Source organism: Mus musculus, chromosome 12, assembly GCF_000001635.26.
Source record: "Mus musculus strain C57BL/6J chromosome 12, GRCm38.p6 C57BL/6J".
Classification (NCBI taxonomy): domain Eukaryota; kingdom Metazoa; phylum Chordata; class Mammalia; order Rodentia; family Muridae; genus Mus; species Mus musculus.
This window is the reverse complement of record NC_000078.6, coordinates 44,527,467-44,551,144: the sequence shown is the minus strand read 5'-3', so window position 1 is coordinate 44,551,144 and position 23,678 is coordinate 44,527,467. Positions and strand designations below refer to the sequence as shown.

Below are 23,678 nucleotides of genomic sequence, written 5' to 3'. Positions count from 1 at the left end.
AATTGATTCAAATAATTCTGTAGACTTTATAAAAAGTAAGGAGAATCACATGAATTTGAACTATGTGATTATGATACAGAGAAACAATTTTAAAACTTTTCAATTTTGAAAAGTTGCAAAGATAGAGTACGGTGTTCTATACCCGTTGGCTCAGGTTCCTCTAATACCATGGTTTTATACAGCTGGATTGTGGTTATATATAAGAGAGAAAAATGACCGTTGCCCTGTTCAGGATACTACCCCAAATCCACTGGCTGAGTTTGTTAGCCAGGGAGTTTCTTGGTCTCTCCTTTCCATTCATGATTTTGACGCATTTGGAGAATACTAGACACATTTGATAGAACGCCCTCAGTGAGTCTGTCTGATGCTTTCTCACGATTAACTCAAGGTTCAAGGTTGTGAGGATATCACAGTGGTGATACATCTTTTCTTATCACACGACTCGAAGGAAAGCATGAGAGCACAGTGACGTATTAGCAATGTCTATCTGCGTCACTTGGTTAAGGTGGTGTCTGCCAGTGCTCCCACTGTAAAATTATCCTGCCCTGTAATCTGTGTTCTATTCTTTGGCAGCTGCTCACCAGGATAGCCAACTCCCCATGAGGACATAACTTCCATTCCCTCCAGGAAGGATTATTATTAGTGGACATACATTAAAAATGTCCCAGCCACCAGTTTTTTTTTTTTGTTGTTGTTGTTTTTTGTTTTTTTTTTATGCAGAGAAGAACACATTGAAGCTACGCAAATAGCCTGCTTCTCCTTGAAGTTGTTTCCACCCACCAACTTCAGAATTCCTCCCTGGATCTTGCCTGCAGTAGTTCTCTCTGTGGGACTATCACGGTGCTTTTCTGTTTCTGCCATCCCTTCTGTGTTTACTAACTGCAGTTCTGCGAGGAAGATTTGAATGAGTGGCTTTTTAATCTGGCCTGGATGCAATTACAATATAAATGAGCAAAGATTCATGACACAGTGAGTGTGGGTATAAATGTCAACTTCTCGTTACTGAAGAACACAATCAAAAGCACATTAAACGGAAGTTTCAGAGCCTCCGCATTTGAGGGGAATGCGTTTGAGATGAGGGTTTACCTTTAACAGTGACAGAAATGGTGTGATGGACGGCTCCTAATGCGTTTTTTGCTATGCACTGATAATTTCCAGAGTCGGCTTCGGAAACATGAGTGATCTGCAGGGTTTTCTTAAAGTTCCGATAAAATGTCCGGTTGGCGGGAAGCATTCCGTCTTCTTTGATCCAGTAAATAATTGGAGTAGGTCTAAGAGAATAAATAAGTAATGATCTTACAAAGGAAGAGGAGCTCACCTGTGACGGCTTTGCAGAGTGAATTTTCATGGACATTTATAATCTTATAATCGATTCCTTATGTATGGCAAACGTACAAACCGTTTAATTAACATCACATTTTTTATAAGTCATGCTCAGGCCCTGTACTTGAGATGATTCCATTTTCAAATAATTAGAACTGTCCTAATTTTTTGATCTCAGTGATGCTGCACCCTAGGCATGGATTGCTTTACTCAGGGGACCTAATCTTTTCTTCAAAGTTCTGCTCAGTGAGGATGCTCTACAGACTTGTACTATGCCAATCAAGCGAATTACTATTAAGCTAATCATATTGATTAATTTAATCAGCTAGCACTAAAAATATATAATGGATCAACTCCCATGCACATCAGTGCCTCTGGATTTTATATATATTTACAAGTCAACCTGATGAAACCTGCTATTTTATGACATTCCAATAATGTGAATTAAATGACTAATGATTAGAATTATTTTCTTCACTTTACTATCAGTGAAATTTTAAAATACCATTATGCTAGCTGATAGTAGAACAGATTAATGTTATTCTAGTTCTCACTCAATTTTACTATTTTAAATCAGGAAAATCCAAACAAAAGACTTAAGAATGAAAAGCCAGAATATTGCTTGGAGTTAGAGCTTTCTCAATGGCTCAGGTGGTCCCTTATATTCTTCTCTGACCTTGGTTCCCTGACTTCCTTGTGCCTTCGCATCTCCAGTCGTCTTAATGAGGATGGTTGGCTTGTATAACATCTTCAGAATTTATGTGAGATAAAATTTTTTAAATTGTTCAACATAAACGTGTGTGTGTGCACGCACACACATGCCTGTGTGCTCAGCCATGTGTGGCAGGAAGACATCAAGGAAGAAGGGCTGAGCCAGACCTCAGGACATCACGGTATTTGTTATCAGAGTTGCAGGAGGGGTTTAATGACCACTTGTAACATGTAGCTTTGTTTGGATGAACAAAATGACAGCATATAAATTTAAATTTGATGAAGTGGCTTTTAAAATTAGCACATGCTGTAAACATGCAAAGCTGCAGACGTGAGATCAATCTCAAAGTGTTAGTCACATGTGGAATCTGACACATATGACGTCCCCTTACACTTTGACCCACGTTTCAGATGCGGGGAGACAGGGGTGGGAGAGACACGTGATCTTATGCCTTACACTGAGCAAAACCAGCAGTTGTTATGCAAGGGTCCTACTCTACTGAACAATCTTAGAGTCTGATGAATGGTTTAATGCTGAGCCGAACGGTCCCTGGTTTGTAAAGAAAAAGTATAGTTCTGTGAGACATCAACGTTTTAAAAGTCCATTCTTTTCTATTTCCAAATTATAACCACCGTCTACAAAAAAAAATAATAATAATAATAAAATAAAAATAAAAATAAAAATAAATTTCATTGTTCCTAATCTGAAAACATGAAAAGTGCTAAAATATGAAATTTGTTAAATGTCATGTTGGTGTTTGACTATAAAAATGATAAAAAATAGAAAATAAATTCTGTTAGGAAAGATTGTCATTTTTAAGAATTTTGTTAAGTGTTTAAGCTGAACGACTGTCATGTCAAATGTGTAGTTTCTGATTGTGCCAGCAGAGGGCACCATATGCATTCAGAAGTATTTATTCCTGGCTTAAGGAAAGGTCATTGGATGTCCAGTTCACAGACAACACAAATCACAAAATGTCAAGGAAGTGTGTTCCTGGGATCCTAGTCAGGGCTGCAGTAACTGTGATCGTTTAAAGACGCTTGCTGTAGGCCAGGCAATCTAGAAACTTGCCTGACATGTGGACCCAAGTTCACAGTTGAGTTTTTCTATCTGCCCAAGGCCTTAGTGGAATGCCTGCCAAAGACACATGGGCTCTGAAGTATGCACAGATGAGCACCTTGGCTTTACACTCTGCCCACGGGAAGGAACAGAAGGGACAGGGCCTCAGTTGAGGCCCTGAGGTGAGCTGTGGGCTTTTGATGACAGACAGAAAGAGACGGCAAGAGTGCCAACATGTCAGGTGCTCCAGGTGGCAGACCTTGAGCAAGCGTAATGAACTCGCAGTCATCCCGCTTTCAAAAGGCTCCTCCCAGGAGCACTCAACAAATGATCAAGGGTAAGTAATTATTTTTTTTTAAGCCACCAAATTCTGAGGTTGTTCGTTAGAAAGCATCAAAATTCTACCCCCTTAGCAGAGTGATCAGTGATTGTAAGATGATTACAGAGACAGATAACATAATGCAATACAAACACTGTTACATCAAAATACTTTAGAGATAACATGCAATTGAAAATTTACCCAGGAAATGTTTGGGTTTTTTGTTTGTTTGTTTTGGGGGGGTTCTTTTGTTTATTTGCTTGTTTGTTTGTTAAATTTTGGTCAAATTGGAAGCATAAAGCCACGGCTGTTCCTCGGATAGTAGTAACACCTGTCAACTTTATATGTTGATAAGAAGCAAGCATCAGGACAAATCGCATTAACTCACAGGCCTTCCGCAATGCACTCCAGCGAAAGCACGTTTCCTCTTAATTCCTCTTTGTGGCTTTCATTGCCCTCTGGAGTTAGAAACGTTGGGGGCCTCTCTTTACTAGATTTAGCTGCAAACAAGGAAAGCAATATACATTAAAATTATGAACATGTTTTTCTGAGAACACAGCTCTGTCAAAAGCTGCCTAAAATTCTACTCTCATGACAAATCCATTAAATGCTTCTTCTGAAATTTGTTAAGTTATGCATATACACTCTCTCCTTACACTAGTTCAGTGTGCCAGGAAAAGAAGCAATTTTGATTGCATGGGCAAAGCAGTGTCAGGGACTCCTTTTGGTACCTGTCTTTAATTGGGTTTGCTTTTTATCAATTTCCTGTGGGCTGGTAAATCTCCAAAATGTCCTCACATTCCTGAAGACTGGTGCTCAAGTCAAAGCAAAAAGTGTGTCTTTTTGAAAGATGTTAGGGCTGTTATTTTGTTTGGTTGGTTTTTGTTTTTGTTTTTTTTTTTTTTCAGCAAATCATTATGGACAAAGTATTTTGATTTATTCTGGACATAGCATTATAGCCCTTGCCACTAACCTATATCTCAAAATTCCTACACTGCAAGGTTTATGAAAAATAAAACAAAACTGGAGAATTTCTAAAGAGTTCTGGGAAATTATATGCTCTGAATACAGATTTACAGTAGAGGAGCTGAAGGAGTGGCTTCATGGCAGAGTGTTGTTTAGTATTGGTCAGGCCCTGGGCTTCGTCCCTAGCTTTGGAAAAAAAGAAAAGAGTTAGCGGCAGAGCCGAACACATGGAAATCATTTTATCCAATGACAAAATAAAGAAGGTCTAAATCAGAGAGCTTAGAAATAGTTAAACAAGACACCTTCTGTTTTGTGGACTTTTAAAACATGTGACCTTATCTACTAAAGGCCTGGGGAAATTTTCAAGTGGAAATGTCATAAGACTTTTCACTGCTTCAACCACAAATGACGCACTTGATGCTTCTAAAACCCAATGAAAAGGCACTGGGTAAACTTCTCATTTCTCCAAAGAAAAATCTAACGACCCCAAAATAGTATTGCTGGAGAAAATATTGTTTTCCTAAGGATTTTAGAAGTTGTTAGGGGACCTTACTCCTGTAAAAATCACCTTGACAAGAGTCTTGAGGCCCATATTTGGAAGAACTATATTCAATAAATAAAGATGAGATTATATCTGCCATATTCTGCAATGTTCATACCTCAAAGGTAAAAACTAATGTAGCAGAAACTCCATCTATGGGGAATAAAGAGCCATATTGTTTAGTGACAGATTTTATGCTTGACAGCCTTAAGGAAATCCAATTTGTTTCAGTTTAATACAATGAAGTTGACTGATCTATTTTGAAAAGTTTCCTCCCGCAGAAAACGGTGATTAGGTTTCTAACAAAGCTAAAAGCAACACAACACGGTTGCTAATTCTGCTGAATAATGACATGAAAAACTTAAGGAAGGTTAGAGGATTACTACGGAATGTACTCTATGTTAGTTACTGAAGGTTCTAATGATGCTCTAGGGGTTAATACGACCAATCAGTTTATATTGTAGGCCATGCAAAAAGTTTATAGACAGCACAAAGTATGAAAAATATAATTATAATCACATATGACAGATTTTTTTCTAAAGCATATGAAATGGCTTACACGAAACTTTATAGCAAGTTTAACTATACATACACCATGGAAAATGTTTCAGGGACATGCTTGAAGGTTTACAGCTCAGTTTCTTAAGAAACACACATTGATACAGTGATGTTAAACATGGAACTAGAAATTTCCCAAAGAAACAAGGTTAAGTGGCCATGGAGGTGAAGTTAGTGAACTAAAGTCTACAATGAAGGAGGAGAATATCGGTTACAACCACTGTAACTCACCACCATAAAACTCAGTGTCACTCAAATTAGCAGCTATAGTGTCATTCAATTCATCCACTGAAATAAACAGAATATCATGAAGAGGGCACAGAAGTAGGCGACAAGGGTCAAAAACCATTGGGCAGCAGAAACAAAGGCATACAGCTAGGCTTAGTGCCATTCCTTCCAGGAAAGTATAATCTTGACTTCATGCTGACTCTCTCAGAATCCACTCTACCTCCCCCAACTGCAACTTGATCTACAGGATAAATGCCAAGAAATGGCACTTTGGGGCATAATGCATATAGCAATACTCAGAACACCATAGAGTCAGGAGGTTGCCAGGGAAACAGAAATGGCAATCAGTGGAAAATGTAAAAGACAATATTTAGGGTATGCATGCTTTTTCTAGCATATAAGCTAATGATTCAGTGAGCCTTTGCAGGAATGTTCTTGGTCATTGACCTGATTTACCTCAGAGTCAAACTGTATTTAATTGTTAATAATTTGATCCACATAAGTAAACACCATTGAAAGAGAGCCCGGAGGCTGAGCTCTTACCTGAAATCACCTTCAAAGAAATAGGCTGCTTCTGCTGGATGGTTTGAGTGTGATTAAATCTGGCATAGCAGATATAGTCCTCACGGGTGTCCTCTGGGAGGACATTGGAGAAGTAAAGGTCTCCATTTAGGCCTTGGGAAACCCGCTCACTCTGTGGAAGTCTCTGAAAGGCTAGGGGAAGACAGAGATACTCAGATCATTCCGTCACACAGTTACCATTCTCCTTATCAGCAGGACAACCATCTACTAATACCCCTGTGAATGTCATCTGGACAAAAGTACATTCATTCATTCATTCATACATACATATATGTGTGTGTATATACATACATATATGTGTGTGTATATACATACATATATGTGTGTATATACATACATATGTGTGTATACACACATACACACACACACACACACACACACACACATATATATATATATACATATATATATATATATATATATATATATACAGCTCTTTTAGCATTTTGTTGTTTTGTTTTGTTTGTTTAAGATGGGAGACACGCTGACACTCCATTGGACCTATCCAATCCTAATTTCTTGGAGCCTGGAGTAAAAAACGGGACTAGAGCCATAGAGCAAAATGTTTCATTAAAAAAGTAGAAACACACAAACACACAAAACCACTCTGTAACAGGTTTGCATATTTCCCAGTATCTAAAGTGGCCTCTGATTGCATACATCTTAGAAAACACATCATCAAGTTTGCAAGGATATTAACATGAGTTACATGGTATCAAAAATTAGGCTCTCAGCAAGGAGTCAAGCCCAGCTGATCCCCAGACTTCCGGGAGTCTATCTAATTAACAGAGCAAGTTACGCACACCCGCTTAACCAGAGCAAGCAGTGGTGCTACTGTTGGATGCTATGTCTGGTACAGGGAAATCAGACCTGGCTTCCCTCACCTCACACACAGCTCATCTTATGACACAGTCCATCTTTTACTCATGTATGCATAGTGGCCATTTCATTGTACTAACATTGAAGCTCCAGGAGGGAGGATGCACTTTGTGTGTGTGTCCATACTAAAAGTATAGACATATGCCTAGCCTTTATCTGGGGCTCCTTAAACAGTCAAAAAGGCCACTGACACACAGACTTTCCAGTTTCCAACATAACTGTCCACTTTCAGAACCAGAGAACGAGAGGATTTCCTACACGACTGAGGGATAGAGAGAGTGGGAGGCACTGATCATTATACGATGTAACATATGACCATCAACAAACACTCTGAGGCTCCGGACTCAGTCCCAGAGCCTGAACTGCAATTTCCTCAGCTCCCAAGGGAGAGGAAGTTGGAAAAGCTGTACTCCCTAAACTGTCAGGCTGGGTGTTATATCTACTGGTGGGATCTCCTCAGGCTGGGTCAAGGATTGTGTTCTTCCAGCAGCAGACACCCAACCTAATATTTCACTAAATGCAAAATTGTAGTCCAAACCCTTGTGGTCAGGGCTGAAAGTACATCCGTGATTAATTATGTTACTCAAGTTTCAATCAAGGTGGAAGAAGGCTTATAAAAGTATAGTCTTAAAACTTCAATCCTCTTGGATAGGAATAGTTTCATAATACTGAGGAAAAGAATGTAGATTGAGAGCCAGGGAAGGTGACGCATGCCTGAAATCCAAACTATGAGGGAAAATGACCACAGGTTGAAGCAAGCCTGTGCTATATATCAACTTCAACATCAGTCTGAGTTACACAGTGAGACCCTGTCTCAGAAAAAATACATTTATTTACTACATTCAAGGCACCAAAGGCATATATTTATTATCTTTTGCTTCTCCTCTTGAATTGCATGACTAATGGATGCTGGTAGCTCAAATGTAAGACAATAGTATGTCAGAAGGGGTGGTGAGTTTGCCCCTTGAGTTTCTTTGAATAACACTTGGAGAAAAGATATAAAAATGGAAATATTTTTATGATGCATAAAGCACCGGTGCTGTGGGAGTCCAGCTTTTGTTTTCATATTTCAGGTGCAAGGCCTGGTTCACTGCCATTTTAGAATTTATGAAGTCATACATATTGCCTACTGCATCACACAGGAAGCATTAGTTACATACTCAGATTGTTTAGAGAGTTCAGATGTGACATATTTCTTTATTAAGCAGACAAGAAATCATTTCTGAATAGGAAAGATTGGTGAATCTAATTTTGATGGTGATATTTGAAGACCATTATTCGCCAAGCTGTAAATCACTCCTTTATATTGGATTTGTTGCGCAACCCCACAAAATCCATAATGGCTGCCACATAAATACAGGAAGTATATATTTGCATACTTATTTGTGTATAGACTTGTTTTTCACTTCTTCCAATGCTTCCTTTGAGAGGTTTTAGGAGTGAACAAGGAACATTAAGTGTTAAGAGTCCAAATTTCTATGGTGGCAGAGGAAGTCGGTTCTCTGAGAAGATATTTCGTGCAAATCTTTTGCATGCATTCCCACTATACCATCTACAGGTAGGTCTCTTTCAAGGACCCAGTGGTCTCTTGTTATCAGACAAAGCAATCATTCCCAGGCCTCATATTGTCTTTTAGCTGCACTCAGTGGTCACCACTGTTGTCATACCCTGTGCTCTTGCCTGGTCCATGGAGCACCATTCTACCTCTCTATCCGATCTCCTGTTACCTCAGTGACCTGCCCCTTTTTGTTTGCATTCCTGTGTTGCCCCTAAGTTCTTTCGAGGCTCTTGGTTTCAGCCCCAGATTGTTATACACCTCCAGTACCCGATCTCTAAATTACCTCATTCAGATCTCTTAAGAACTCAAACCCTGCTGACTGCAGCCCAGGTTTAGCCTCTGCCTCACGCCTCTGGCCTGTGCTACATATATTGACATGTGGGTGTCTTGTACCTCTCACATCTCGAATCCTGGTTCCTTAGTTTGTAAGATCACATGCTAACATAATAGTTCTAGCGGGGGGGGGGGGGGTTGGGGGATATAGTAGAAAAACAAATGGTTCCATCAAGGGCAAGGTCAAAAGCAGACAAAACTAAAAATCTCCAGCCTGTGGTTTCATTTCTCCTTGCCCCAGTTTCATTACTAGAAAGATCAAGAGGATGAAAAGGTATGCCTCAGACACTTGTGAAGAATTTGACAGTCTATGTGATATTCTTAGAAAAGGAACTGACACTCAGTAAAGGCTGATTAAATATTAAATGTTGCTGAAGATTAAAAAAAAATGAAGATATGCTATAACCAAAGCAACTTGACTTCCTCTCCTACTAGCTTTTGAGATTTTTTTAAAGGATACTCCTATTTTTAAATCAATTTTCAATCTCTAAACATTGTATTCATCCCTGATACCTCTCCTCGTGTTCCTACATCTCCGGCTGTGGAGACTCTACCCTTAGAATATATCCAGAGTCTTTCCACTCTACTTCGACCCCCCAAGCTCAAGTCACCATTAATCATGGCCTGGATTACAATACATACCTAATTGGCCTCTGCCCCACTTTCTTTTTTAAGTGCTGGGGATTGAACCTAGGGCTTTATACATTCTAGAAAAGTGGTCAAACACTAGGCTACACGCTGAGCCACATCCAGGCCCCTCCCACTTTCCTGTTGCCCTACTTGCTCTTCACACATGAAGGTAAGCCAGAGACAGGATTTTCTGTTGCATCTATAGCAGTGCATGGCAAGGTTAGTGAATGAAGTTGCACTGCGCCTATCTCAGCAAGCAGCTATTTTTCTGAGTATCTGCATATCATTTTATAAGTACTTTATGATTCAGAAGAGGAGGTAAATAGTTAAAATGACAAATAACTACAAGATGGTTGAAAAAATTCTTAGCATTTAGACTTACAATTATCCATCCAAAATATTATGGCCGGAGGTAATCCAATCGGAGGCCTACATGGAAGTACTAATGACTGCCCATTCTGGAGTACTATAGGTTCAAGTCTTTCCTTGGTCCACAAGGGTGACCCTGTTAAGCAAAAAACAAAAACCTTCTGAGGTATTTTTTCTTCCAAAAATAAAAAGAAGACAACAATACAAAGAAAGGCATTCAAAGATTTTTAGGAAATTGTAACTTAGAATTTACATACACTAAATAATGAGGGAATTACTTTTCAATAAGGCGTTAGGGTTTTTGGTTTTAAAAAAAGCAATTATAGGAGAAAAAGGAAAAAAATCTGTATTGCAATTGCTAGTAGGACTCAAGCCATTGATCCACTGGCTAATAATTTACAGTAATACATCGATAAGACATCAGCTTTGACATAGGCATGTTCTCCACAAAGAACAGGAAAAACATAAATGTCAGCATATTTATTAAACAAGTAACTATATGTACATTTGAACTTTATGCATATTATTATATGTATACATAATATATATACATATATACATATACATATATATATATATATATATATATATATATATATATATATATATATTATACTAATAAGATTGGCAAGAGAATGTATATGGCTGAGCAGTGGTGGCGCACGCCTTTAATCCCAGCACTTGGGAGGCAGAGGCAGGTGGATTTCTGAGGCCAGCTGGTCTACAGAGTGAGTTTCAGGACAGTCAGGGCTACACAGAGAAACCCTGTCGCAAAAAATAACAAAGAAAAAAAAAACCCAAAAAACAAAAAACAAAAAAAAGTGAATTGTAAGATATATTAATGTCAAGAAAAGGTTGTAAAATAGCATCTCAGAATAAACTAGTTTTGCATACATATACATTAGGAAAGAAAAGTACTGACTAGAAGTTATTTCTATGAATGGAAAGACACAAGATCAATTTAAATGTCTTTATATATAATTTTAAATTTTTTAAAATAACCACAACTACAAATGGCTGTTGTTCTTTAAATACAATTAAGGCTGTTGTGAGGATTTTAGTCCTGACCACTGCAAAAAGAGCCATCAATTTCCAGTAAGAATTTGAAACAACTGTTATAAGAAATCACATAGCTACCCATATCATAGGAATTTATTTTCATCATATAATCAGCTATATTAGAAATAAATACATAGATCAGTTTAGGGGATAAATACCCCTCATAGCCTTGGCCTCTTATTTGGACACACTGGATAGGCAAACACTGGACAGAGGAACTTGCTGGGTTGTTAGGAGAAAATAGAGAGGAGACTAAATAGGGAGGAAGTCAAGGTGGAACCCTGGAAGCAATGCTCTTGCTTTTTTGTGGTCACATTTGGATACCGGGACAGATGATGAGGCTGGGAACACATCTTTAAAGGGTCATATCTGTTTGACAAATCTCACTTACTAGATGGGCGGACAACAATGTTATTGGAGACGGCAGCTCCACGCTCGTTCCTTGCAGTGCACTGGTAGACTCCTTCATAGGTCTCTGCCTTCCCCTCACTCATGATGTTGATGACAAGGGTTCCTGAGCCAGGCTTCATGGTGACCAGAGGGTCCTTGTCTATGTCAAAGTGAGTTCCATTACGAGTCCAGGAAAAGCTGCCCGATCAAGGATTAAGCTCGTTAGTGGTTGAGAGAAACAGAATTATGTACCCTTTGAAAAGCCTTAGGCTTTATAGAGTGCCAGGAATAATTGTTAGATTTCAATATTTCGTAAAAGGTCTCACACTTAAAAGATCCTGCCAAATCACGATTCAGAAAAAAAAATGCTTTTTTTTTAATAATTTGAGGCATATACCTCTTTAAATTCAACTCAAATTTAACACAAATTGCCTGACATGTTTTCTAAAAAAACAAAAACACCATGTTCCCAAGGCACAGTCTCTTAACTGTATTAACATGTTTATTGTAAACCCCATTGTTCATACAGTTAAGCTGTCTATAAAAGTGTGCTCCAAGCTGAAATGTGACAAAATAGGTCTCCATAAGTATTGTATTATCTTTAGTGGGAAATCCATCAGATCTGTTTCAAGTTACCAAAGTACAAACTGGAGGCAGGGAGGAAAGTTAAGGCTTTGGAGTGTAATGTGAATTCTTAAAAGTGCTAATTCTACAAAAGTTGTAGTTAAGGATTTTTAATTCTAGAAATAAGTATCTAATTCTTAGATGACATATCGACTTGTTTCGTTGTATAAAAGATGCCTCCTGTAAATGCTAAGGTGCTCCTGTGACTAAATACTTCCTGATTGGTCTCACCTCGGTGATGGTAAGATGATGAAGAGGCATACATGGCAAACTTTCCTGTGTTTTCCAACTTGGATATCTTTTCTTACTATTTATGCTTACAGTGGTACTTGCAAAAGCTAAGGCCGGAGATGATGATGGGGCAGTCTATAGGTACTATGTGGACAGAGGCCAAGGACAGTGCTACACATCAAACAGTACACAGGACAGCTTCATTCTCAGAGCAAACACTCATCACCCCTAACTAATGAGAAGTCCTGCCATACACGTATGGAAGGCATTAACTAAGAATGAAGCAGAAAGGCACATTGAGGCCTGTCTGAAAAACGCTTTTTAGCAATTTGATGGCGTTACTGTTTTGGAGTAAAACTTTGATAAAAATGGTGGCATACACTGGTATCTAGAACCAGGTAGTTTTTCCTTAGGTGATAAAGCTTATTTACACATATATATATATATATATATATATATAAGTTTTATATAAGCTATATATATATAAGCTTTTTATATATAAGCTTTATATATATTGCAGATTATATATGTGTATATATATATATATTGCAGATAAAATACCTAAAACATTCACCCTTTTCTTATTTATAAATTATTTCAAGTTATAATTTAACAATCATAAAATTTAATTGTTTTAATATAATAGTTATTGAAAGTCTTATATTTTAACAACCAAACTCTATAGAATGCTCCATATTTCTCTACTAGCAGTTGTGCCACTCTCTGTAGGGCCTTGGACAGACAGTGGAAAAGGATGGCCCTCCAGTTCCCATCTTCATCATCTTTTGTTTAGACTGGATTATGAAGCGCTCATGCTGAGATCCCCATAGTGGATCCTGATAAGTGTGGAGAACAGTGTCAGACTATTCCATGGCCAGTATAGAGGTAGGAAAGTCTGTTGAAGCCTTCAAGTACAATTATTCTCTTTCTTTTCAACACACGAGAAAGGAGAAAGACAAGCCCAGATAAAAAGGGGTTTGGCCTCGCTTACATGAATAAAAACTATTGGCATCAGAGCCAAGATTAGAGTGACTTTCCCTAGCTCCTCACACACTATAAGCACTTTACTTACAGTAAAGCATGAATAGAGAATGCAAAACTCCAGACTTTAGCCCGTGAGCTGTTATTAACCTGAGAGATGAGACAATGAATCTATAACTGATGCTTTGGGGAGATGCAGAACCCAAGAAGACATTTTTAAGACCTTTGAAGAGCTTGAGATGAGCCGGGGATTTGGTTAGATAGACATAAGTGTTGCTGCTACTCGCAGTGAGAGCTATCCGACTAAGAGAAAGCGTTCCCCGTGACCTCGCCTATTCTATCAAGATCCCAAACCTTCCTGTATTCAGAGAGATGGCCGACTACTTTCCTATATTCTGAGATCCCCTACTACTTTCATTGCTATCGAAAGCAGGAACCATGCTTACCTTGGGGGAGGTTTCCCTTTGGCCTCACACTGGATTACAATATTCTCCCGAGGGTCAATGATGTAGTCTTTTGGTGACTGTTGAGTGATGGTTGGAGGTTGTACCACTTAATTGTAAAAGAGAATAAGGAAAAGTATTATATGACTTACTGCCATGATAGCAGCCACCTTTTCTATACCAAAATCACTTGCCTTAGGTTAAATATGTCACCAGTATTCCCAGTTATTTGTTGCAGCAGTAAATCCTCATTAAGTCTTCAACTAAATAACTCAGCTAAAGTTGGAAAGTCAAGACACAACTTCCCTTTGGTAACATCACACACACTTACAAAGTCCATTTTCCCAGACCAAAAGTCTGGGAAAATAATTACTAATGCAAATCTAATATTCAAACTTTTTTTTTCTGATGTAACAATGAGAAATCCATGCTTCTTTCGGGTCAAGCAATGGCTGTCAATATAATTTATAAGGTAGATTTGAATCTTTCTTACAATAGAGTCACCGACATACAGCTCATTAGTATTCAAATGGTGTAAATTATTATATCTCAGGGAAACATACTCTTGACAAAACTCATGTTCAAAAGATTGTTAAATTGGAGCCTTAACATGCCTTACCAGAGCCAGGAGGTACATGAATTAGGAATGAAGAGAAAACACTCTTATCTGGGTTAGTAATGAGATTAAAATCCTTCTTTCTAGAAGACCTTGTTTCTATGTGCTCTTCAAAGTGTTGCCTGGCCCTTTAATATGAAACTACAGAGCTAATTGTTTTGACCCAGAGCAGTTCCAGCTGAGGAAAGTCTGTCTAGAGACCTTGAGCATGCTTCTAAATTGCTCCAAGGAATTCGTTCCTCATGCCTCTGGAGTAGAACACGTGTTACCTGTAGTAGGTAGAGGTCAAGCATGTGTCTATATATCTCACAATGTCTAGGGCCTTTTCCTATGACTAAGGCTTACCTGGCCCCCAATGCAAACACGCTAGGACATGCTCGGGGCTGGGCAATGAGGTAGTCCAGCTTGCATTCCCCTGCACTTGGACCCTCCTGCTTTTATCTTGTTGATTTCCAAAGCTGGTCAGCAGTTTTGTCTGAAGGTTACTGGCTGTCAGTTTTTCATTATTTGGGAGACTTGAGCCTCAACCTCCTGTAAGTCCTCAAAGGGAAAAGGAGGTTCAAAAGCTGACTTGGCCTGCAACTGGTCCTGGGAGGATTAGTAACACACTTTGTGTGAAAGTGTCTAGTGGATGCCAACACTGGGATTGTTCAGTGGAACTTCAAGCATTCTGATTGGGCCAGCTACATTTGTATTGATCAACCTTCAAATTCTGGGAGGACAGCATTTGGGATAATAAAAGGAATTCTTCAAGTTCTATTCTGTCAAAAAGGTGAACAAAGACGTTGGTAGAATGGGTTCTTGGGGTGATTTAATCCAGTTCGTTTGTGGGGGGTGATAGGTGGTGGATAAGGTGCCAGACATGCAAATTTTGTGCTTTAAAATGCAGGGCTTCCCCTCCTGTGCCTGCAGCTGTGCCAGGAGTTTGCCATCTGGAGGTATCTTTTTCAATAGTGCTTAGGTCATACGGCAATTAACAAATGCTTTGTAGTAATAAGTGACTTACCACGATGTGTCTGTTTAACTCAGCATCAAAGGAAAATGTCTGAAAATGGACCATCTTTTCACTGGATGATAAATGCTACCCAGCTGTCAGAAACGGCAAACATTTTTGCTTATGGGAAGCTTCCCAGGAAGCTTGTTATTTTAAGATACTCTTCTATTTTAAGATATTCTTTTCAGGGCTTTTCTCCTTAGAACACCTAGGAACATTGTTCTACCCAGCTCTGAAGACTAAAGCCGTCAGAGAGGGACTTGAATGAGGTGTCTGTATATTGAATATTCCCAACTTCCAAACCTCTACAAAAAATATGTGTCTGTTCCAGTCGATGGCATTTAAAACAAAATAATCATTCCCCCCCACCACCACCATCACCAAAATTTTGAATTTTCTCATTGAGTTACATCAGATTTAAATACAGCTTGGATGTTAGTAGAATAGCAGCAGGTTGGCAAAAGTAATATCAGAGTCTACATAATTCATGCAAGGCTATATATTACATTTGTGCCTTAGCATTCAAACCAGGTGTTGAGCTATAGTAAGCAACATGCTTACAAAACCACTAAGCACAAAACACGATGCTGTTTGTCTGCTTCACACCATTAATTCAAGAAACATGGGCGTGGTCCCCTTTCCACGCTGCCCAGTAGTTTGTAGAAAGACACTTACAGTCATGAAGGAGCTTTGCTTTATTCCCATCAGCATCAGCACAGGAGTGGGCAAAGAAGATTAGAGAAAACCAGATGTTAGTAGGGAGAATGTTAGCACCTTAAAGATAAAAGGGGGCACTTTTGTCTACTTGGATTGACCTTAAAAAAAAAAAAAGAAAAAGAAAAAGAAATAAACATATTGTGAAAGTTAAAATTGTGACATTACAAGAGAAAGAAAGAGGTACTCGTGGTCTGGCTTGCCCCTGCAGCAGCTTCTCACATCCACATATGGAAGAACAAAGGCTATGTATGCTGTGGGGGGGGGGGGGGGGCTGTTCCAGGATAGGAATGGCAATGCATTGATAATTATGCTCAATTGGAAAAAATGAATGAAATCTACAATTAATTTGAGTCGTCACGTTCTATGTGGTATCTGATCTTATTACTCCGACAACACGATGCACATGCTAATGATACCTCACAATGGGATATAGTTCTCCATCCAACTCAAATCCAACACCAATTTAAGATATGCACATCTCCATGGTTTCTTTTCCAAGGTGGTTTTATACTATTAACATATTTCTGCTTTGGAATTCTCAGTCAGCCAGATTACTGGGTTCCGTATATAGGATCATTGTGTGTGCTGAAGAAAGGATATGTAGGTCGAAGACATGTTTGTTTGCAATTCCAATCATTGTGCGGAGCTGCCTGTCATTACTGCTTGCAAAGCAAAGGTTAATGCAGGAGAGTCTAGGCTACCCGTGACTTTATTTTCATCATGGTTTTGCCTCGTCTCCATTAGCTGCCATAATTGAGTTAGCCCTAGGTGCCGGTTTCCCCTGATAGTTAGATGGAGCAGTCAGATTAAGGAGGAATATATTTAACACAAGAGAGAACAAAAGCATTTCCCTCACTGATTTCCATCTTTCCAGCACATCTATCAGAGCAAATGCTTACTTAAATATTCCTGCTCTAATGGGCTCAAGCGGATGCATATTTCAATTAAATATATATCTACATATTTTTAAATTAAAGTCATTGGATGATTAACTTTTAAAATGAAAATGTTGCATTTTGTTGCACTTTCGTGTAGAGAAGCAGGGCCCAGGAAGTGAGTGGAGTGTGTAGGAAACCCACTGATAGTTGCAACTTCTTTTTTTTTTAAATTTATTTTTTTTATTACATATTTTCCTCAATTACATTTCCAATGCTATACCAAAAGTCCCCCATACCCTCCCCCCGACTTCCCTACCCACTCATTCCCATTTTTTTTGGCCCTGGAGTTCCCCTGTACTGGGGCATATACAGTTTGCGTGTCCAATGGGCCTCTCTTTCCAGTGATGACCGACTAGGCCATCTTTTGATACATATGCAGCTAGCTGCATATGTATCAAAAGATAGTTGCAACTTCTACAGCAGAAAAGGACACACCAGCATTTGGATAACCCTGGGAAACAGCTATCTTCCTTGCACCTTAGAAAGCTTGCCAAACAGATGTTCTACTCAGGAAGCTAATGGCTTTAAAGAGGTCGTGTAGATTGGGGATAAAGGTTAAATCAATTGTGAAGTATAGAAATTGTTCAGATTTGAAATTCTGCTTTCCACTGTAAGGAAAATAGCTGGCTGGAAACCAGTATTGTCTTTATTGTCTATAAACAAACCACTCAGGCCAGGGAGACTATCTAAAGCACATTTTACTTTGTGGGAAATGAGGGAGAGAACTGCAGAAACCCAGTTTGCCTCTTCACTTCAGGGATTTAGGAGGTCTTGTCTTAGTACCAAAAATTTCCACTTGAGCCTTTGATCACATAGTTTAAGCCAAGACTATTTATTCACTAGGCTTGTGGACATCATACTGTTCTTACAGATTCACATTTTGGATGCCAAATTAGGAACTGAAATGAGTGTGTCTGTCGGAATCAGGATGAATAAAGTCTGAAGTTTGGGTGACCTGAGGATACAAAGGCTCAGAGGGATGTCAAGAGCACCTGCTAGTTATTTTATTTTATTTTATGTTTCAGAGATGCCTTAGCAATGAAGGAAGAAAGTAAACATGAGAGGGACAATAAGCGGGGTGGGGTGGGGGTGTCTGCATCATCCTTTGAAAGTGGTTCACAGGATCCACCCACTGGGAAGCTCAGGATGGTTGCGCCAGTTCCTTCTGAGGCCACTCCCGCCACTGCACATAAAAGACACCTGAGGCAAAGAAAGATAATGAAGAAGAGGGGACCGACCGCAGGTCCAGACATTTCCATCCTTTTCTACAGTGTCTTCATTAACACCAGGTGCTGAAGGTAGAAGCCAAATTAATTTTGATTAGCTTTTCAGTGTCCTGCAGACACTTTGTCATCAACACAGCCCAGGGTGACAGTAGGTAAGTACGGGGAGGGTCTGCCTGCTGGCCTAAGAGATTTAAACTGTTAATACTCACGATCGAGAGGAACATCCAGCGCGCTGATCATCTGGCACAGGAAGAGAATCAGGGGCACTCCGCCTGCAGATAAGTGCTTCTTCTTCGGCATTATTTTAAGCTGCATCAGCTGCACTCCTGCTGAGACCCACGCACGGAATTTCCTTTTCTTCTCTCACGGAAGATTGGTGTGCGGCGTTTAAATAATTTTTCATGCAGGGGACTGAAAAGGGATGGGAGAAGGAGAATAATTATAACGTATTAAAAGACGGAAATGAAGAGCAAAAATGTGCAGCTCAGAATAATCAGCCCTCTATTATACATGAATTCCAAAAGGGAAGCTGGGTTTTAAATATTTAACCCAGAGACTGGAATAATCATTTATTCATAAATCTAAAACCAGTTCGGAAATATTTGTGGTGATGTCAAGCAAAATCTGCCCCGTTTCCCATTATTATGATATTTTCGTTTTAAATATTTGTGTTCAAGCTCTTTGAAGGCAACCATATCTTTTGTAATAAGTCAGAAACCCTGACTTTGAGGCCAGTTGGAAAGTAAGCGCCCTGAGACTTCAGAGGGGAAGCCTAATGGCATCTTCATTCTGAAGATGCTCCCTGAGAGAGTTCTGGGCATGGTCACAGGTTCCCTTCAACTCCTACACACCGATAGAGCAGATGAACACTGACAATTCAGAGTCTTTCTTACACTACAGTTTCAGAGCCAGCTGAGCTCTGGCTTCCAGGCTATCCCCTGCAGTCACTCTCCTCAAAGGGACTGATTAATTATTTTCTCAATGGTCTTCTATGGTGAGATACTGAGAGACCCCCACATTAGTTTATTCTATCCTTTACCAGGTACTTAAAGCCCTCAGTGACCCGACTGATCTATTCCAGCATCTTCTGTCCACTTCCTTGTAACTATTTTCTGGATGACTTCTTTGTATTTTCCTTCTGTGAGTCCTTCAATATGCCTCAAAGGTGCCCATCTTCCTGTCTTATTGTATCCCATCCTTTTACCTGTAAAGCCGTATCCAATCTATTTGCTTATCAAAGTCCTGGTTGTTTTTCAGAAACCACTTATGTTCTTTTCAAGAAACGTCAGCAATCATTCAGACTAGAAAGCATTCCAACATTACCTCTGAATTTCTGAAATTTCTCATTGTATACATACTGTTTATGTATTATGGATGTATTATGGATGTATGGATGCATGCATGTTTTTTGTAACATGAACTCAGCACCTGGGAGGTTGACTTAGGGAGATGGTTGGGAATTCAAGGCCATCCTGAGCTAATAGTGAGTCCAAGTTCATCTTGGGCTACAAGCAAGATGTCGTCTCAAAGCCAACAAATAAAACCACAAACACATAAATAAGAGGGCTGGGTGGGTTGTGTTTCCCTCATCCCTCTGTCCTTCTGTCACCCTGCATAGGGAAACACCACACTGAAAGTCTGAACCCAGTCATAGAGACAGATGTCTGTCCCCCCTGAAGAGAGAGGTTTAATGTGTCTTGTCAGGAAGGAAAGGCACCTGGGAGCAATGGCTCTCTCCTGTGGGCGAAGGGAAATATCAGTATTATCACCTACAGTAGCTTCTGCAGGCTTAAGTATATGTGCAGCTTTTATTACTTAAGTAGTCATGTATTTTCACCAAATCCATCTTTCCCACCAAGCTGTGCTTTTGCAGGCATAGTACCCTACTCCTCCTGTATCTGTACCCTACTCCTCCTACTCCTCACTGTATCTCAGTAGCCTGCCTAGAGCCTGGAAGGAAGTAAATAAATATTTATAATAACAAAAACAATGAATGAATGAAAAAAGGAAAAAAGGGAGCCTTAATATCCTTGAAATGACTGTATTTAGGTAGCCTGGTCATAGTATAACCCGAGGTACATTTATACTATAACATGCAGTTTTCAGACCAGATCTAGTCATAAACAAATCAGTTGTAATAGCAGCTCAACACATGGGATAAAGCATGAACATATGAAAAAAAACAAAACAATGTGGATAATGGGTATCATGCTAGCAACAGAATTCTGATTTCAGTTTTGTCTTGATAGACTTCTTAAAAAACAGACAGACACACACAAAAACTATCTATCCTTAGGCATTTCGTTTATAATAAAGATTATTTTGTGACTCAAACATTCACACTACATTTAAGATCCAGAAAATTTGTCTTTTATTTCATTATAAACATTTATCTCTAAGAAGCATTGAGAGGCAGGTAGGGAATCTTGTTAAAGCATTTTTGTCTCATATTTAAAGCAACCCCCCTTTCTTAATGCACACAGCATATTTCTACCACATAGTCATATTTTCTTAGGTTGCTTCAGATCTGTTTGTTTGATTGCTAATTCTAATTCAACAAAAACTTCAGTGAAATTAAACATAGAAGGCACTAAAGCAAAAAGATCTTCCATACAACACATGCTGAGGTAAAAGAGCCAAGTTAAACTCTGGAACACACACTAACTACATGCCAGCCTGATTCAGGAACCATGCGTGTAATTAATTAATTAATTAATTAATTAATTGCACTTATAAGATTTAAGTACTCAGCCCTCAAAACAGGTACTAGAAAACTCAAATAGTTCCCCAGATCTATACTATATACTATAATGCCTGTAGGATCTTAAATAGCTAATACAATTTCTGAGTTCTTCACTTGTCACATATTCTGCATGATGTATTAAGTGTTTATTCTCCCCAAACAGAAAAAAAAAAAAACAATGAAACAACCTTCATATAAAATAAACTATTGTTCAACTATCTTTATCCTTCCAAAATATGCATAGAATTAATGAATTTCATATAAAATCAGTGCACACTATGAAAAAAAAAAAAACCCAAGTTTTAAAACAAAAAACCAAGAAAGTACTTACTTAAAGAAGCACGAACAAATAAAATCTTCACACTATTGGGAGGTTACAAACTAAAATACTGGACAGCATGATCTTTCCTCAAAGGTTGAAAGTTGATTGCACCATTAGCCACATGATCATCTCCAGTGCATACTCTCTTAGGGCAAGACTAAGCATCCCTGAGTCCTACTAGAGAAATCACCCGTTTCTTCTACATTGAGCTCAACGGTGAAGTGCCAAGCACTCAAGGACAGCAGTACATCTCCAGCACTCAATCAAACTAAAAGTCAAATAGAGCTACAGAAAACCGAGCCTTCCCTCAGTAAAAGGAATGTGTTCCTTGCCTCCTCATTACTCCTGTGGTACCCCCTCCCCAGGAGCCACATGCCTGGCACCTTCACCTTAGAAGATTACAGTTGTTCAACAGTCAGTAAGGACCACAGACCAAAACAAAAGTCTTCACGGACTTAGATCAAAAGGAATAAAATCCCAGTGTGAAGTAATGCACCAGTCACACACACACACACACACACACACACACACACACACACACAGAGCAGCTTGAAATTTTCAAAAAGTATTTACTATTAAACACTGTAAAGCCTGCTTGAAAGAGATCATTATAGTCTCTAATAACTCTTCTTGATATTTAAAATCAATCACCTATGCTGTTAAAATGATCAACTATATATTTTTATAGTTGATAAAGAGAAATCTAAGGTTTTGACAAAGGATTCATGCACCCCCCCCCTCCTAAAAAAAGTAGTTATCCTGTGGCTTACTTAAGAAGTCTCGGTTTTTTTCAAAGGAAAACAAATCCTTGTTTTCCTCTCAAATGAAAGCTGAAGTTATTTTAACTGTTAGGTCGCCTCTCCATCAGGACAGCAAGGCCGTTTTCTTCTGAGCTGTTTGAATTTTTCTGTACCCAGCGTGGGGGTGGGGAGATCAGGACTGAGTGCACAGCTGATCTCCATTCTCACCCCATGACACACGAGTCACCCATCAGCAGCTGGCCTTTCTGACTGCACAACCACTGGATGTGGCATTATCCTGACTGTTTTTCAGAGTCCAACTCAGGGACAGTCACTTGTTACGTTGTAAATATTTTTATCTGTAAGGAATAACCACATGAAAGCCACCCCTACCTACTACTGTGCTTTTCAGCCACAGATCTGTGTCTGAGGCCACGGAGGGATTACAGCTAAATCCTCCACGAAGTCACACTTACATCAGAGCAACCTCAGGTCACACGGAGCTAAGTAAAGCCTATCTGAGGGTGGACCACAAAGACCTCAAGGATCTTTACAGGCAGCAAGGCAAGCGGTGTGAGGTTTTAAAGTGGATATTTCTAATTTCCCTCATGTCAAAGGAATCTCACCGCAGGACTCTTACAAAGAGTCGGTAACTAAGATGAAACAGTATCTTAGGGAAGATAAACAATAACAGATGTCTATTGTTTGTGTTGCTGTGAAAAAACACCATAACCAAAAAGCAACTTAGGGAGGAAAGGGCTTATTTGGCTTCCACTTCCACATTGCTGTTCATCATCAGAGCAAGTCACAGGAACTCAAACAGGACAGAAACGTTGGAGGCAGGAGCTGATGCAGAGGCCATGGAACAGTGCTGCTTACTGGCTTGCTTCCCATGGCTTGCTCCCCCTGCTTTCTGATAAAACCCAGGATACCACCTGCCTAGTGATGGCACCACTCACCCCCATTAATAATTAATAAATTAATTAATTAATAAAATACCTTACAGCTGGGTCTTATGTAGACATTTTCTCAATTAAGATCCTGTCCATTCAGAAAACTCTAGTTTGTGTGTAAGTTGACATAAGACTAGCCAGCACAACAGGTGATAGTATATCCTAGTAAAAGCTCAAAATCCTTATTTCTTATAATGTAACTGACCATCTTATTTTGATACTATTTAAAGCAACAGAAAACAGAAAAGCAATATAAATATACCAATTCAACAGATGAGGGGAAAAAAATCCAAACCACAATGGCTACTGGTCTCATTTCCTGTCCGTTGCTGTGATAAAACACTCCGGCCAAATCACCTTGGGAAAGGATTTATTTGGTGTGTACTTCAAATTGCAATTAATCTTCAAGGGAAGTCAGGGCAGTCACCCATGTAGGAACCTGGGGACAGAAACCATGGATGAAAGGAGCTTGCTAGTGTGCTCTCTCCATCACTCCCTGGCTCATGCTCAGCTAGCTCTCTTGTATAATTGAGACTCACCTGCCTAGGGACGATACCACCCATTGTCAGGTAAGCCTTCCCACACTAAGCAGCAGTTAAGGTACTCCCTTACCTGCATGGCAATATATTTATCACATATGGACA

The 23,678-nt window shown here is 39.2% G+C and overlaps 1 protein-coding gene across 51 annotated transcripts in view; it reads right to left on the bottom strand.

Annotated features, from left to right (window-relative positions):
• Nrcam (neuronal cell adhesion molecule) overlaps positions 1-23,678 on the bottom strand; it is a 276,409-nt gene that overhangs the window by 54,050 nt on the left and 198,681 nt on the right. For 29 of the 51 annotated variants that reach the window (XR_381525.4, XR_003950054.1, XR_381526.3 and 26 more), the window contains 9 exons: positions 18,486-18,687; positions 16,071-16,088; positions 13,789-13,894; positions 11,508-11,704; positions 10,071-10,193; positions 6,250-6,420; positions 5,710-5,766; positions 3,802-3,913; positions 1,087-1,271 (listed from right to left, as the gene is read on the bottom strand). Coding sequence is in view for 48 of the 51 variants with exons in the window: in XM_006515944.3 (XP_006516007.1) it covers positions 1,087-1,271; positions 3,802-3,913; positions 5,710-5,766; positions 6,250-6,420; positions 10,071-10,193; positions 11,508-11,704; positions 13,789-13,894; positions 16,071-16,088; positions 18,486-18,591 (1,075 nt within the window). In the remaining 3 variants the exon portion in view is untranslated. The remainder of the gene's footprint in view (positions 1-1,086; positions 1,272-3,801; positions 3,914-5,709; positions 5,767-6,249; positions 6,421-10,070; positions 10,194-11,507; positions 11,705-13,788; positions 13,895-16,070; positions 16,089-18,485; positions 18,688-23,678) is intronic. The other 22 variants (XM_006515950.3, XM_017315096.2, XM_017315099.2 and 19 more) reach the window with 2 other exon arrangements.